Source organism: Uranotaenia lowii, chromosome 2, assembly GCF_029784155.1.
Source record: "Uranotaenia lowii strain MFRU-FL chromosome 2, ASM2978415v1, whole genome shotgun sequence".
NCBI lineage: Eukaryota > Metazoa > Arthropoda > Insecta > Diptera > Culicidae > Uranotaenia > Uranotaenia lowii.
Genome location: NC_073692.1, coordinates 82,364,112 through 82,381,214, shown reverse-complemented (window position 1 = coordinate 82,381,214; position 17,103 = coordinate 82,364,112). Strand labels below are relative to the sequence as shown.

General features: G+C 38.9%; 2 protein-coding genes across 4 annotated transcripts in view; both read right to left on the bottom strand.

Annotated features, from left to right (window-relative positions):
• LOC129748020 (serine/threonine-protein kinase GL21140-like) overlaps window positions 1-17,068 on the bottom strand; it is a 75,086-nt gene extending 58,018 nt beyond the window's left edge. Inside the window, exons 1-2 of one of the 3 annotated variants that reach the window (XM_055742470.1) lie at window positions 16,909-17,068; window positions 16,306-16,643 (exon numbers count right to left, since the gene is read on the bottom strand). The gene's annotated coding sequence lies outside the window, so the exon portion shown is untranslated. Of the gene's footprint in view, window positions 1-16,305; window positions 16,644-16,908 lie in introns of those variants that run through there. The other 2 variants (XM_055742469.1, XM_055742471.1) reach the window with 2 other exon arrangements.
• On the bottom strand, window positions 9,110-10,174 carry LOC129741598 (uncharacterized). Its single transcript, XM_055733335.1, has one exon. It carries the CDS (start codon window positions 10,172-10,174, stop codon window positions 9,110-9,112), a length of 1,065 nt encoding a protein of 354 aa, XP_055589310.1.
• Window positions 17,069-17,103: the final 35 nt, after the last annotated feature.

The window sequence follows — 17,103 nt, the reverse complement described above, 5'->3', positions numbered from 1 at the left end:
ATAACAAAAATAAGGTCTTAGTGTTTTGATGTTTAGTGTTTAGTGTTTAGATCCCTCCTATTTTTTTTTTCTTAAGGGTGTCTCTCAACCTTCAAACTATAAAGTTATGTTTAGACTTAAAACAATCTAGAAGCTCAGATGCCATGAAAAGTAGTTCGCTTTAAATAATGTGGAAATTTAATTTAAAAGGAAGTACCATCAAGACGCCATTCACCGCCCAGGCACCATTTACCGCCCAAAATCACCCTTTTGTGTGTATTTTGAAAAAACTGGGATGTTTTCTTCAAATATAAGACCTGTGTTCTGTGTCGGCATCATTGTTCGACCATTTCACTGAAAAAACATCGCTTAATTATGCTAACTATAGCCAGAAATAAAATATTTGGTTTTTCGTTTCCGGCCAAATTATTGAATTCGACGCCTGTTAGCGAACTAAGCATTACTGTACTTTTAGGGCAAAAAGGGGTTTTGTTTACTAGATAGTACCTATTGGACCTAAAATCGACTTGAAACAATAGTTTTATTTTCGTAGAATAGATTTGCATCAAAAAATTTTCGATTTTTTCAATAGTTGTTGTTTTTTGAAGCGTTTAGTGATGGGCGGTAATTGGTGTATAAAAAAAAGTGTGGGTTCCTAATGACCGGTCACGCACAATTTCTTTGTTTTTAACGCATGTATTGTGTCAAATGTGTAAATTGTAAGAAGCATTTAGTTTGATCATGTTAGAAAATAATGTTTTACCGCTGAAAGTAACCAGTTACTTGAAGTAGTTTGCCGGGAATCATCATATTGTCAGTCAATGCACTTTGTTAAAATTTGTACTAAATTTGCGGAAAAAATTTCACAAAATGTATTCTCTAAAGAGCCAAAATATGGTTTTGACAGCTCGTTGTATGGAAAATACTAAAAAGAACAGTTTCCGTGTTGTTAAGATAGTTTTTCCTTAAGAAAACATTATCGATACCCGAAAAAGTCGAGTGGGCGGTAATAGGGCCAGTTGAACACCCCAAAGTTTAGTTATTTATTTTGAAAAGCGTACATTTTTCGCATTCCACTAAATTTTTTATTTAAAGTAGAGCAGTTTTGGAATGTATTAGAAAAAAAACCAATAAAAATCTGACGTCGTTTTTTTATTACACATGTTTGAAGTTGAAAAACCGCTTAACTGGGCGGTGAATGGCGTCTTGATGGTATATTAAATTATAATAATTTTAACGCACCTAATTTTTCCATGGAAGTGATAGCAAAGCACACCGGGTCAGCTAGTATTTTATAATTTTATTTCAGAATTAAGTTAAGTTTTAGAAACAAAATTCTTCGGCCATAATACACATTGAGAAATGAGTTTCAGAATTAATAAAAACAACACAATATTTCAGAATCTTTATTCAGAAAAAAAATCAGAATAATAAAAAAAATATCAGAATTTTTAAATCTATTTTAAATTCATAGCAATTGTTATCGAAAACTTATTTCAAATATTTGCTCTTTCGAACGAAAAGCTTCCAAATGAGGGTCATTAAAATTTCGTTTTGTTAACATTGCGCTAGTATGAAAAAACTCAGGAAAAATAAAGATAATTTCTTCAAATTTCTTTCAACTCAACAACAAGTGTGTTATTTTCATTAATTTAAAAGACATTTATAACAAGAGATTCTTTAACAAGCTTTTTATTCGATATTTCTTTAAACTCCTTTTGTTTACAACATACGAAAACCATTTTATCAACATTTTCTCGCATGGAACATTCGATTCGATTGCAGTTGTATCAAAGAATATCGAAGTAAGTTTATATAGAAACTAAGTTAAAAAAAAAATTTAGAAATTTTTCAAATATCTCCGATTTAGTTCAATAAGATCAAATTGGAGTAAAAGGGACAGTGTGCAGCACTTACTCCCCTCCTCTCCCCCTCCTCACATTCTACTAAATGAATAGGCCGATTTTTGGAAATTTGTAAAATCATCCCCCCCTAGCCCCTTCTGCAAGGCCGAGCTCTAGGACCGCGCCTGGACTGAAATAAGATACATATTTCGTAACTAACATAATCGTTTTTTTAACATGATATGGGGATTTATTTTATCTGAAGCACATTTCCAAAGATAACCTTATTCTACGAGCATTTCTCAGAAACATCAATTAAACCTTAATAAATGCTTCTGTGAATAGCACCGTTAACGAGAAATTCATGTATTTCACGGATAGAAGCCAAAAATAGATAAGCTTTCAATTTGAAAGTTTCAAACAGACCGTGGGATTTGAAGTCCATCTGCACAAAAGCGGGTATTTACAGATGCCGTTTTCCTAAGAAATTTGAATGACAATCACTGTCCAAATTAAATACTGTGCTTCTGTTAATCTTCGGAAAACCAAAAAAAAGGCGTCGAATGGAATCCATATTTTGGACGGTCAAAAGCAAAAGAAATGCTAACGGGGAATCGCGTCTCCTTGTCTGGATTCCATATTTAGAACAGAAGCGTCAAACATCATCCCACCACCGGCAACTTCTTCTTCGTCACGGTCCTCACCTCTGCTGGCGCATAGTACCACCTCCTCAGATTGGATTCTAACGCGCGTTCTATACGCCTCTGCTGAGCTATGTGGTAGTTTAATTCTGCAAGAATGTTTTCGCCATCATCGGGAATTGCGGCGGTTACTTTTACCGCAATGACATATGTACCTTCCTACTCTTTTAGGTTTAGGTGGTGCAGGGGCCCATTATTTTTCCTCAACTATGTCGGTCGGCTGGTTATCAGCCAGCCGGGGTCTGACAAACGGAACGGGACAGAATAGCAACATAAACAACAAATACATTCAGACAAATAGAAAACGGATGAAATGTTGCAAGTGCTAGGCGCTGGTTGGCGCCGGGAATGCAAGTTGATTGCAATGGCGTCATTTAGAAATTCTTTCGTTTGTTTACTACCTACGACCTACCGTAGCTAGCGAGAGAATGTTGCACTTCAAACTTTTAATGAAAAATCGTGATAAGGTTACAAAATTCAAAGGATACAGAATCCATACATTGCATAGGGCAACAGTAGTTTTGGTGCATGATTTTGTAACTCCATCCCGGCTTTTTTACCAGCTATGGGAGTTTAATTTTGAAATTCCTGACTAAAATCGTCATATTTTTCTTGGTATGGTCCACTTGGTGCATTAGAAAGCTGAAGTTAGGAGCTACTATACTTTTTAAAGGTCACAAAAATGTGAAAAAGTGAAAAATATGAAGTTCACGTATTTGACACAGAACTTTTTTTTGTAAGAGCTGATTTCTGATTCTCATTCCTGATTTTTAATTCTAATATCTGATTTAAATTTCTGATTTTGGTTTCTGATTCTGATTTCTGATTCTGATTCAGATTTTGATTTCTGATTTTGATTTCTGATTCTGATTTTGCTTTCTGATTCTGATTTCAGAATTCTAATTCTGATTTCTGATTCTGATTTCTAATTCTGATTTCTGATTCTGATTTCTAATTCTGATTTCCGATTCTGATTCTGATTTCTGATTCTGATTTCTGATTCTGATTTCTGATTCTGATTTCTGATTCTGATTTCTGATTCTGATTTCTGATTCTGATTTCTGATTCTGATTTCTGATTCTGATTTCTGATTCTGATTTCTGATTCTGATTTCTGATTCTGATTTCTGATTCTGATTTCTGATTCTGATTTCTGATTCTGATTTCTGATTCTGATTTCTGATTCTGATTGCTGATTCTGATTTCTGATTCTGATTTCTGATTTCTGATTCTGATTTCTGATTTCTGATTCTGATTTCTGATTCTGATTTCTGATTCTGATTTCTGATTCTGATTTCTGATTTCTGATTTCTGATTCCTGATTCTGATTCTGATTTCTGATTCTGATTTCTGATTCTGATTTCTGATTCTGATTTCTGATTCTGATTTCTGATTCTGATTTCTGATTCTGATTTCTGCTTTCTGATTTCTGATTCTGATTTCTGATTCTGATTTCTGATTTCTGATTTCTGATTCTGATTTCTGATTCTGATTTCTGATTCTGATTTCTGATTCTGATTTCTGATTCTGATTTCTGATTCTGATTTCTGATTCTGATTTCTGATTCTGATTTCTGATTCTGATTTCTGATTCTGATTTCTGATTTCTGATTCTGATTCTGATTTCTGATTCTGATTCTGATTTCTGATTCTGATTTCTGATTCTGATTTCTGATTCTGATTTCTGATTCTGATTTCTGATTCTGATTTCTGATTCTGATTTCTGATTCTGATTTCTGATTCTGATTTCTGATTCTGATTTCTGATTCTGATTTCTGATTCTGATTTCTGATTCTGATTTCTGATTCTGATTTCTGATTCTGATTTCTGATTTTTGATTCTGATTCTGATTTCTGATTTTGATTTCTAATTCTGATTTCTGATTCTGATTTCTGATGCTGATTTCCGATTGTGATTTCAGTTTCTGATTTATGATTCTGATTCTGGTTTTGATTTCTTATTCTGATTTCTGATTTTCGATTTTTGATCTAACTTTTGGTTCCTTATATTTGATTCCTGATTTCTAATTTCTGATACTGATTTTTTATTCTAATTATTTATTCTGATTTCTCTTCGCTGATTCGATATCTGATTCTTATTTCGGAATCTGATATTTGATTCTTTTTCCAGATTTTGATTCTTGATTTCTAACTTCTAATTTTATTTTGATTCTGATTTCTGTTTCTTATTTAAGATTTTCAATTCTGATTTCTAACTTTTATTTCTGGCTTTTGTGTGTGTGTGTTTTTTTTGTGAATTTCTGATTATTTGTTTTTTTTTTTTTTAGGTTTTATTTTTGACACTTTACCAGCATTATGGCATTCGTGTCTAGCTAATTATCGTTTTACAATGTTTCGTAGAGTTTACATTTCTTTAAACATTTTATGAGTGATTTTTCATGCAAGTCTTCGTTTTTTAAAATTTCGTAAACTGTTCCATTTATGTTGTATTCTTCTCGAGCTTCTTTGTACCCGTGGCAATCCGTCAAAATGTGCTGGACAGTAGTTCGTACACCGCAGAACTGGCATACTGGAGCAGGACTTCTTTCAAACAAGTAAGCGTGTGTCAGCCTAGTGTGCCCGATGCGTAATCTTGTGAGAACGCGCTGGTCGGAAGGACATTTTTGGTCTACGTATTTTGTTGGTGCATATTTATGTTGTCTTAGGAATGATTGGTTTAAACGCCATCGATGTTCCCAAGTCATCCATATGATAGCTTTTATGGATCGTACAGCGTCTTGAGCTGGAATTCTGGAGTCAACAGATGATGTGGAGCTGATGCGTGCAATATTTGCACATTTGTCTGCTTCTTCATTCCCGGGTATTCCGGCATGACCAGGCACCCAAGTAAAAGTTATGTTTTTATCTATTAAAAGATTCTCCAGTGATTGGATCCACGGATGTTTCGAATTTCCTTTTAGAAGTGCATCTAAACAGCTGGCTGAGTCGGTTAAAATCAGAGTGTTTTGATTTCTGTTCGCTTCTTGAGCAGCAACGTTTAAAGCATACGCTTCAGCAGAGAAAATGCTGCATTCACCTGGTAGAGCACGGCTGATTTTCCTTGGCGATGTGTAAATTCCAGCTCCTGACTTATTGGCATGTTTGGAACCGTCCGTGTAAATATGATCGTGGCCTAAATATCTATTGGCTATGAATTCGTTGAATTTCGGGAGTACAACTGATCGATGACTACCTGCTTTGATGCTCTTTCGTAGAGTTTTGTCAATTTTCGGCATTTGATCGTGCCATAAACGGTCAGATAGTCTTGCTACTGGATAGATGTTTGGTACAGCAGAGTTGGTGATTGACTGGAAAATCTGCCTAGATCTATCGATAACGGATGAACACCGATCGATACCTTTCTCAATTAATCGAATTCCTAATTGTGCCAGTCTCTGTGTTAGTAGAAGCCGAAATGGTAAGCAACCAGATTCAGCTAGTAAGGACTCAACAGGACTCGAGCGGAAAGCACCAGAAGATAGTCTTATAACTTCGTTGTAAACGGGAGAAAACATTTCATCCATAAGATCAATATTGCAACTGGTTAGACCAACCCCATACATAAGTTTTGAGGTAATCAATGAGTTGCCAACCTGAAGAAGAGTCTTTCGATGACTTCGTTTCAGCTTGTATCCAAGTATTTTCAAAATCCTGATACGATTTGCACAGCTCTGCTTAACACCTGCAAAGTGCTGGCGAAATAGCAATTTGGAATCCAGTAGCACTCCCAGAATCTTTATTTTCCTTACTTGAGGTATGGGTTCATTATTAAGCTTAATAGGACGACTGCGCTTTCGATGTTTAATGCCACAAATGTGTATCAGTTTTGATTTAGGAGCCGATATTGTGAAACCTACGTTTTTTGTCCACTTAATGACAGCGTTGACAGCTGCCCTCAATTGTTGGCGAATTTTATTCTTGTCTGTGCCTTTTGCAATGAGAAGCACATCATCTGCATAAAGAAGGATTTCAATGTTTTCTGGAATGACGTCGAACAGCGGTTGCATGGCTACTAAAAACAGTGTTACGGATAGTGTTGATCCTTGAGGAACTCCATTTTTTGCTGTTCGCGAGCTTGAGAGCGATCCATTGGCAGATACCCTAAAGGTTCTGTTTTGTAGGTAACTACACAAAACATTTAATAGGCGACCTTTAATTTTCCATTTTTTCAGAGTTTCTAGAATGTGTACCTTGTTCGTTGTGTCAAATGCTTTGGAAATATCAAGTGAAACAAGTTCAATGTGTTCTGAATCGTTAAACTTTATGAGGTTTTCAAGCTGAGCCAGGTGGGTGTCGACTCCTTGACCGGCGCGGAACGCATGCTGGCGACGATCTAACCGGTTTGTGGACTCAAGATGAGTGATAAGACGACGGTTAATCATACGCTCTAGTATTTTACCTATGCAGCTAAGGAGTGTAATTGGTCTGTATCCATCTGTTGAGCTGCGATTTCCGTCAGGTTTAGGGATCGGAATAACAACACCCTGTCGCCAAGATTGCGGAAATTGACCTGAAGTCCATATTCGATTGTAGAGCTCTAGGAGTGCCCGTTTGGATGGTATCGGCATTTTTTGTAATAGGGGGTATCCAACGTTGTCATGACCAGTGGAGTTACCTCCACGTCGTTCCAATGCCCAAAGCAATTCTTGCATTCCAAAGTCTTGGTTGTATTTTTCTCCCAGACATGGTCGGTCAACTGTAATGAACATGGATATTGTCTGATTTTGAAGTCTTCTAGGACAACTTGTGTTCGAAAAACGTTGTTCATAATCGTCTGCTAGTGCATTACAAACAGTTAGACCGTCACTGGTCGCTCCAGCTGGCAGTCGAAGGATGATCTTGGAGGTATTTCGTTTGCCCTGTAGACGGTTCACTCGATTCCATACTTCGGAAGATGGGGTTTCTGGGTTAATGCTCTGTACAAAATCTTCCCATGATTTTTGTTTTGCCTCGTTTATAATTTTCCGGCAAGCAGACCTCGCATCATGGAATTGAATAAGTGCTTCCGGTTTTCGGGGGTCGTTATCGTTGAGCCTTCTCAGGGATCGAAGCGTTTTGCGACGTTTTTTGACAGCAGATGCGATATCCGGACTCCACCAGGCAACTGCTTTTCTTCCAGGTTTGCCACTGGTTTTCGGGATGGTTTTTTCTGCTGCCTCAATTAAACGTTTAGTAAACTCATCTGCTGTAAGCACTTTGCCAGGGATCAGTGTTTCTTCAGTAATTTTACCGAAACCTTCCCAATCGGCTTGATTGTAAATCCATTTCCGATGCCGCATTGGATCTCCGCTGCTACCATAGCTTCGTATAAGTATTGGGTAATGGTCGCTATCAGAGGTATCTGAAAGAATTTGCCAGGTAAACATGCTGGATAAGGTCGATGAACAGATCGAAATATCCATTGCTTGGGATTTGCCTGTTGCTGAGTCGACGCGTGTGTGTGAACCATCGTTCATAACGACAAGCTCGTTATCTACTACCAGTTCCAACAATTGATTTCCTCTGGTTGCAGCTTGCGTGAACCTGTTTGAAATGTAGCTGCCCCACGCAACATGGTGAGCATTTACATCTCCTAGGATCATGAGCGGTTTGGGTAAAGAAGTAACAAGAGTGTTTAGTCTGTCTATGGCATCATTTTCGCTGGGTGGTAGGTAAACTGAAACCAGTGTCATCTCCACAGGTGAGTAGATACGGATTGCTACGGTTTGTATGTCCGTACTGACCGAAAGCCGTTGAAAGGGTATTCCATCTTTGACAGCTAATGCTGCGCCTTGCCTGCTGTGAGTAGAACACGCTCCCAGTAGAAGATGATAGTTGCTGCCGATGAAATTCGAATCCATGTTGTGGGAACCTGCATTTGTCTCTTGAAGACAAATCACCGAAGGTCGGAATTTGGAGATTAAGAGTTGAAGTTCACTGCGGTGCGTTCGTAAACCCCGAATATTCCACTGTAGTGCAAAAGTGGCAGGTGCTTCCGGTTCCGTTGAGTCTAAGGAAAGGTGGTCGGCTGAGTTTAACGCATTGATGAAAGGTGTTGTTATACTTGCCAGAGAAGGCAGCTCCCCCGTGTCAGTAGTCACCGGAAGTTGTTGAGGAGTAATCGGTGGTGTAGATTCGGTTAATGCTGACACGGGGAGGTGCTTGTGTGCTGGATTCCTGCTTGAAGTTGATGAGGTGTGATGGATTGTAGAGAGGGTGTAGATTCTAGAAGGGCTGAGAATCATCTCGTGTGGTGATGGGGGGCTGTTTAGGTGGTGCCAATTTCCAGTGTTGGTGGTGGTGCTATCTATGAGAAACAAATCGGCTGGGTGGGTTGCTTGAGGGTTTAATAGGGAAATACTTGCCAAGGAAGGCATGTCCCCCGTGTCAGCTGCTGCAGTAAGCGGTTCATACGGTGTCATTGGTACATTTTCTGCAACAGCTGACACAGAGTAATGCCTGTTTGCTGGATGCCTGCTTGCCAAATCCGAATTTTGGCTTAATTCCTGATTGTTCCATTCTCGAGAGCCTATTTCGTTGCTGTGGTCGTTATCCGATGTGGTTGATGGTACAGGTATCGTATTGAAGTCCGTTATAGAATGTGCGGGATTATTCGTCATAGTCGTCGTCTGAAGAGTTACTAGTGTTCCTCATGCGAATATCTTCTATCGGATGGTCTTGAAGGGGCTTCTTTGCCGTTTTGTCGTGTTGATTTGTAGGGGAGGTCGGCATATATCTTTTTCTGCTGAGACTACGGTTTGGATATTTTTGAGTGTTTGGGGTGAATTGGTTGTTGAGTTGTCTAGTATTCTGTGAGGGCGTTTGATTGATTGAAGGAACTTTTTTTCCAGAATCTCTACGAGAAACTCTCGCCTTCGAAGGTGATTCGGATGGTTTTGGACTGGGTTTTCTTTTTTCCGGTTGTTGATTTACTTTAATTGCTGCTTGGTGTACTGTTTGTAGGGCCTCGAGCTGGGATCGCAAAAGAGCGAACTCTTTAAGCTGATCTCTTAGCTTTTCAACTTCTTTCTGAAGCAGTTGTATTTGCCGGTCTTTATCGGACTGTTCGTGAAGTCGGTGTTGTAATTGGCTCGAATAGCTGTTTTGAGAAGTAGTTCTTAGAACCTCTTCACGAGCTTCGCGGTAGGTGACGTTTTTGTCAATCTTGACTCGAACCACTGCTTCCTCCTTCCGGAAGACCGGACAGCTCTTGCTGATCGGAGAGTGGGCTCCTTCGCAATGGTAGCAGTATGCTGGGTTTGGGCAATCCGTGTCCTTGTCGAGACTATGTTTTTGCGAACAATTGAAACACACCGCTTCGCTCGAACAGTGCTTACGGGTGTGTCCGTAGACAGCGCAGCTGCGGCATTGTAGCACGGACGGGTAATAAGTTCGAACGTTGATCCGAAGCATACCGAAATGTATATGTTTCGGCCTTTTGGTTCCTTTGAACGTGAGAATAAGAAGGGGTGTGTTCTTAATAGCGCCGGTTTTCTTGTCCTTACTTGTGATTCGTTTAATTTCAGTGACACCTTCATGCGACAGTTCCTTTAACAGATCACTATCATCCCAGTCCTTAGTATCTGGCTCAAAGACTACTCCTTTTGTGAAGCTAAGAGTTGGGTGGTCCACTACTTCTACGCAAGTTCGGTCAGTGTCCATAAGATGAGTCATCTTGAGTAATTTGCTGTAGATTTCCGGTGATTTCGTACGCAAAACGTAACGGCTACCGTTTGCTTCCTTGACTGCAGTAACTAAATGCCGGTTTCCGTGGCCGACAATTGAGTAGACAGATCGCGAGATTAGGAAGGGATTTTGAGGAAGGGGTGTGTCGAAACCGACGCTTTAGACGCCATTTTTTTCTCTTTTCGTTTCCCATTTTTTGTTCACAGTTTGCGACACTCAACCTGATCCTTCGAAATTAGTCTGTTAACTGACTCTCTTCAACTCGTTTTTTCTATTCTATTCAACCTGCCTCCTCTTTCTCTTTTCACGCCACTTCCTGAAACTCTACACTATCTCTTCGTAGACATACTCCCGTTACATAATTTACATAACCGCTCTCTCTCGCTTTTGGCATCCCTTTCTCAAATACGCCCGAGGGGTTATGTAATAGCTTCTCTAAGCTTGTTCAGTACCATAATGACGAAGGGTATACAAATGCATTCACCTGTCGTTTCCGGATATATTGATAGCATTATTTATTTTATATTTCAACTCTTTTCATTCTTTTAATTTCTACTACTTTCTTCCTATCTTATTTCCTACATTCGCCTCCGCCTCTATACTCCCCGAATTCTAATCAACGACTAAATTACAATTCCATGCACGACTTAAATCAAAATACTTCCTTTTAGGATTAGTCATTCCCCCTAAGCAAAACAAAAAGTATGGCCATCGTGTAGAAAAAAAACTACAAATATCCCATTTCACAGATCGCAATTGTGTCGCAGTCCAAATTAACTGTTCTCCATATTGAATGTGAAAACTATCGCAGATCATTAGTCAAATATCCGTAAATAATGAAAAGCCTGGTTAAATTTAACGCATTGTGTTTGTGTTCGGGTTCAGCTTTAATTTAGGTTGTAAGTTTTAGAGTGTAAAAGTGGGTCGAAAAGGCCTTTTTCACATTATTGACGTTTATCGAACAATGTAAAAATAACAAAAACATCCTATCAGTTCAGTACTATAAAAATGATAGAAGATTCTTTAAACAATCAAGCAATTATATTTACCTACAGAACCTCATTCGAAACCAATCTCAGAACAATCGGAACGTGTTGTATATCTCTGATTTGCTGCTCATTTCTGGCCAGAATCGTGTAAGTAAACACACCTTTTTTCAGAAGACTCCAGATCGCTAAAAAAGATGTACAAAACACTGTCTTGTTGATGACATTCACTTTTGTCCATCACGAAGAAGGCTTAGTCGTCCACTCGTCAAACTCATTCTTCAAGTCCTAGATTCAGGGTCAAAATGTTAAAATTCAGTACTCAATCTGCAACAGCTTAAACGGTTCTAGATTTGGATTAAATCTCGTCTTCCGACTTAGATTCCAACTCCCGATACGTGAATTTAAACTAAGTTCTCCCATTTCAGCTTCAAATCTATGCATGCTTCGGACTCTAAATGAAGTTTAACACCCAACCAACTTTCGATTCCAGTTATTTCCAGCTACAAAATTTACTACAAGACTCCGACTTCGGATCGAATTCAGGCTCCACCTTTGGATTGAAATACTAGGCTAAGGCCCCTCAAATCTCAGAAGATTAAGCTCCCTTTCATATCTTATTCAGACCATTGATCCAGACACGACGCGACACGTTTAATTTAGATCTCAAACTTAGATCTAACTTATAGGTTCAAAATTTAGGTTAAGTTATTATTATCCATCTCGAGCTACTGCTTCACATTGATAATCTGTGATAACGACATTTTCTTAAGTTTCAATTAATGAATTTAAGGTTTTGCATATACTATCAGTTTTAGGTATCTGACACAGTTGAACGAAGTATCTCAAATTCCAGTTATAATAAATTTCGATTCAAATATTAATATCTAGCTTGCGTTACTGATTCAGGTAACATATGGAAACCAGATTCATAATGTGATGTTCAACATTCAGAATGCAGATTGAAATCTCAGAATATGACATCTTGTTTCCCCTCGTACTAAGACCCAGACTTAAGTTCTTTATCAATTTTTAAATCAGACGATGATGCTAAGTTCCGTTATGACTTTAACATAAAAATTGGAGAATTCATATCTTCAGATTTTGTTCTCAGAAAATAGATATCAACTTAGATTAGAGTTTCAGATTCCGATTCGGCTTCTGTATTATCGTCTCAATCGACTTCGAACCGGGCCTCGAACTTAAGGTAGAGATTCCTTAGCTCAAAATTGCCACATCGAATTCAAACCTGCAGATTTCACTCAGACATCAGAATTCCATATATTCCAGGTCGGGCCCTTTCTTCAGATTTAGATTTCAAATTAGGACTCATTGAAACTTTAAATTTCGCGGATGCGGAATTCAAAATTCACACTTTAATTCGAATTTTATACTCAAATTCATAATTTCGTCTCAGGCACAAGATTAAATTGATTTTAGCTAATGTGCTCCAATTTCTCACCTCTGACCGAACCATCAAATTAGTTTTTTTTTTTTTTCAATGTCTTGTTCAAACTTCCATTCTATTAAAGCCTAGAGACCTACAGAATCGGAAACTGTACTTCGGAGGACCCATACTTTGAACTCCGACTGCTCCCATCAGTCTGTTCCTCTTCCTAGCTTAGTTTCAGACTTTTTTGTGATTCAACTAGATGTTTTATTTAAGAGATTACCTAATCTTGATTATTTCGAATTTTTCATTTTAAAATTCAGTTAACATTTTTGTATAAATTTTTTTTAAATTTAAATTTTAGGTTTCAATTGCTCACTTCAAAGTATTCGATTTCGCCATCAAAATGTTTATTAAAAAATAAGATTCAGATCGAAAAATATCATACCGGATATATAAAAAAACTGAAAACGAAATTCAAAATTCAAATTCAAATTTTTTTTTCTTTTCTGGGAATTTAACAAATTCAAATCGAACTATGCCTTCAGATTTCAAGTATAATTTCTAAATGAACATAGAGCCCAATCTAATATTTAATTCCACTCTGATTTTGTCATTTGACTTTCCTCTTTGACCAATACTAAAATTTGGATTTCAAACTCATTGAATCTTACCTCATAAATTTTTGTGATACTTTTGGTTTCAAATGTTTTACTACCTGTCATACCACAGACTCAGTGAATCCCTCTCCGTAGTTTGTATTGCTGTTTTGGGTATTGTTTGTATTGTCGCACTGCTCCACAGAGGGGATTGTACTTTGATTCCTTCACTGTACTGCTCCACTCAGGAGTTTGTACTTATCATTTGTACTGCCCCACTCAGAGGTTTGTACTTTACAGTACTGCTCCACTCAGGAGTTTGTACTTCTCATTCGTCAGGGGTTTGTGTTCCAGTACTGCTCCACTCAGGAGTTTGTACTTATCATTTGTACTGCCCCACTCAGAGGTTTGTACTTTACAGTACTGCTCCACTCAGGAGTTTGTACTTCTCATTCGTCAGGGGTTTGTGTTCCAGTACTGCTCCACTCAGGAGTTTGTACTTTCATACCTTCACTGTACTGCTCCACTCAGGAGTTTGTACTGATCACTTGTACTGCCCCACTCAGGGGTTTGTACTTATGTTTTGTACTGCCCCACTCAGAGGTTTGTACTTTGCAGTACTGCTCCACTCAGGAGTTTGTACCTATCATTTGTACTGCCCCACTCAGGGGTTTGTACTTATATTTTGTACTGCCCCACTCAGAGGTATGTACTTTGCAGTACTGCTCCACTCAGGAGTTTGTACCTATCATTTGTACTGCCCCACTCAGGGGTTTGTATTTCCCAGAACTGCTCCACACTGCCCCACTCAGGGGTTTGTGTTCCAGTACTGCTCCACTCAGGAGCTTGTACTTATCACTTGTACTGCCCCACTCAGGGGTTTGTACTTATATTTAGTACTGCCCCACTCAGGGGTTTGTACTTTGATTCCTTCACTGTATTACTCCACTCAAGAAACCCACTCTCAACTCAACCACAGCTACTCGATTTGTCGTTAGACTCAGACCCGGCCATTAAGTCGGGTGAAGACCCCAGCCTCCGGAACTGAAGTCTCAATTGGAACATCAGAAACGCTTGCCATCAGCCCCACAAAATAACCTTCAGTCGATAAAAAAACACCACTTTTTTTAAGTCATTACAACACTTACACAAATTTCACCCAAATTCATCTACCGCCTCACTTATTTTCAAATACGCTACCAATTCGAGGAAAAAAATAGCCTTTTTATCAACAACTCCCTTCCTGATAGAATGAACGCAATTATGAAATAACCTCCATCTACCATCCTAAAGTCTTCTTTTTCAAAAAAAATAAAAAACAACTCACCGGTTCGTGGAACCGACCACGCCAATGTCGAAACCGACGCTTTAGACGCCATTTTTTTCTCTTTTCGTTTCCCATTTTTTGTTCACAGTTTGCGACACTCAACCTGATCCTTCGAAATTAGTCTGTTAACTGACTCTCTTCAACTCGTTTTTTCTATTCTATTCAACCTGCCTCCTCTTTCTCTTTTCACGCCACTTCCTGAAACTCTACACTATCTCTTCGTAGACATACTCCCGTTACATAATTTACATAACCGCTCTCTCTCGCTTTTGGCATCCCTTTCTCAAATACGCCCGAGGGGTTATGTAATAGCTTCTCTAAGCTTGTTCAGTACCATAATGACGAAGGGTATACAAATGCATTCACCTGTCGTTTCCGGATATATTGATAGCATTATTTATTTTATATTTCAACTCTTTTCATTCTTTTAATTTCTACTACTTTCTTCCTATCTTATTTCCTACAGGGTGGTCGTTTTTCATCATTATCAGATGCCGCTTGCAAAAGAAGTATGCGTAAAATCCCATCATTCTCATTATTGGCCATCCACGCTGGGATCGAGCCTCTGTCGTCCGGTGGATCTGGATCCATGCACGCCATGACCTCTACAACTCACAACACTGGAGCGATTTCAACGCTACGGCAAACAGTATTTTCAGGTACTTTTCTACTCGGGTTACCACAGAATGTAAATAGAGAAGGATTCGGCTATGTTTTCGGAAAATTTCACAATTTCTGCAGCATAAACGGACCAATTTGGATTGAAATCCGCAAAGTGGCGATCACTTCTGCAGAACGTTTTGTCCGAATAAAAATTTACGGAAGAATTTGGCAATAAATTCGATTAAATAGTCTTGCACTATACAAAGCGCGTGTGTACACGAGTGGGTACCCGATCAAAAACTGACTGATTATTTGTGATTTTGTTTTTTTTTTCATCTAGTTTGTTTTTCAAATATCTGATTTCCAATTTCAGATATCTGATTCTGATGCAGCTTGAAAAGACATAGGCTAAAATGTTGTCGTTGATTATGTTTAGCAGATACAATCTGTTGCAAGGAGTTGAGCAGCAAACATGTAGATAGGGGAAATAATAAAATAAAAAAAAACATCATACATACGAGACATTAAACCAGACAACCTTCGTTAACAAATTTGGCCAAACGATTCTTCTCCGGTTTATCTCTGGGCTGCAGCTGCTAGCGTTTAACCGGTTGATGAAGAGATGCTGGCCCGATGCAAAGCTTTTGTCGATGTTGCTGTTCGTGTCAATGGTGGCATTGAAGATTATGTGGTGTCGAGTTATCAATAACAATGCCTTGCTCACTCGGCACCGCAAGCAAGCAACGGAATGGCGATAGGCCATTGATATGTGAAAGGAACCCGAAAATAAAGACGCTCTTGGCACGACTTCATCGAATGAAGCGTTTTTTTTTTTTCTCTACACTTGCGTACACATTTCCCCCATACGGATTCTCTTCCGGTTGGAGTTTGGAGTACCCCCAGGGCTATGTATGGCTCTTAAATAACCACCAGTGATGGTTGAACGACGTCAAATAAAATAATAAAAGAACATAAAAAAGATGTAGGTAGCACACTATTGGTTTGGATGAAGCCGCGTAAAGAAAAATCACTACTTTCACACACTTTCAGACGGTACCCACATTTTTCGATTCGATTTCGATCATCCATTATGGATTTTTTTTTTCTTCCTCTCCACACATTAACCGATTGCTTGCACTGGCTACAATTTATACGAGGGGGAACCAACTAGCGGAACATTCGAACGAGAGATTTATCCATGGCCAAACTCTTACCCGTGAAATCAAAGGATTTTCCAAAATATAATTCGGAAAGTTATCCAAACTCCTATTCTCCGGTCGCTGTTTTCTGGTGCTTATATCCCGAGATATACAATTTCCTGCTACGGAAGCTGGAACTGGGTGTGGGGAATCTGCTGCAACTTCGATCCTCGCCGCAGTGCTATTTCCTGGAAATTACCCTACGAAAGCGTGCACAATTCCGTAGATCCGCCGCCAAGGGCTGCCTTTTTCCGAAACTATACCTTCCTAAATAATGCTACTTGGTCAACAAAGATTCCGCACTTTCTCTCACTACGTTGCCTTTTTTGCTAGCACAATTGGGATTGGGCCTGCTAAAAAGAATAAAGCCTGCTCTTTACTCTTACACAGATTTCCATAAGAATGACAGCTAATCGGAGTGAAATTGGAGTGAAGGCTATTTCTCTCTCTGTTTAGCACACGAGAAATCGTATACCGGGACCGCGAGCGCGCCCATCGCCCATAATGATTATTCATGCACACCCCGAAGAGCTGTCACTTCCGTCTGGAATTGTATCTCAAACGATTTACGGTAGAATCCGGCCAACTTAATCACGAATCACAAAATCAACACTCAACTGTGTAGCTGGAACAGCACTTGCAACAAAAATTGCTCGCTTTTCCCAAGAATTGCCACAAACAGAATTCGCGAGGATTCGGACAAGAGTAGTAGGTAAATGGATACCGCCGAGGAATCTTTCAGACAGACAGACAACACCGAACTGCTGAGCTGACGGTCGCCACAAAACGGAACGGAACGCGATAAGTGTAATG

Coding starts and splice junctions, on each gene's coding strand:
- LOC129741598 (XM_055733335.1), bottom strand. CDS start 10,174: ATGACTCATCTTATGGACACTGACCGAACTTGCGTAGAAGTAGTGGAC.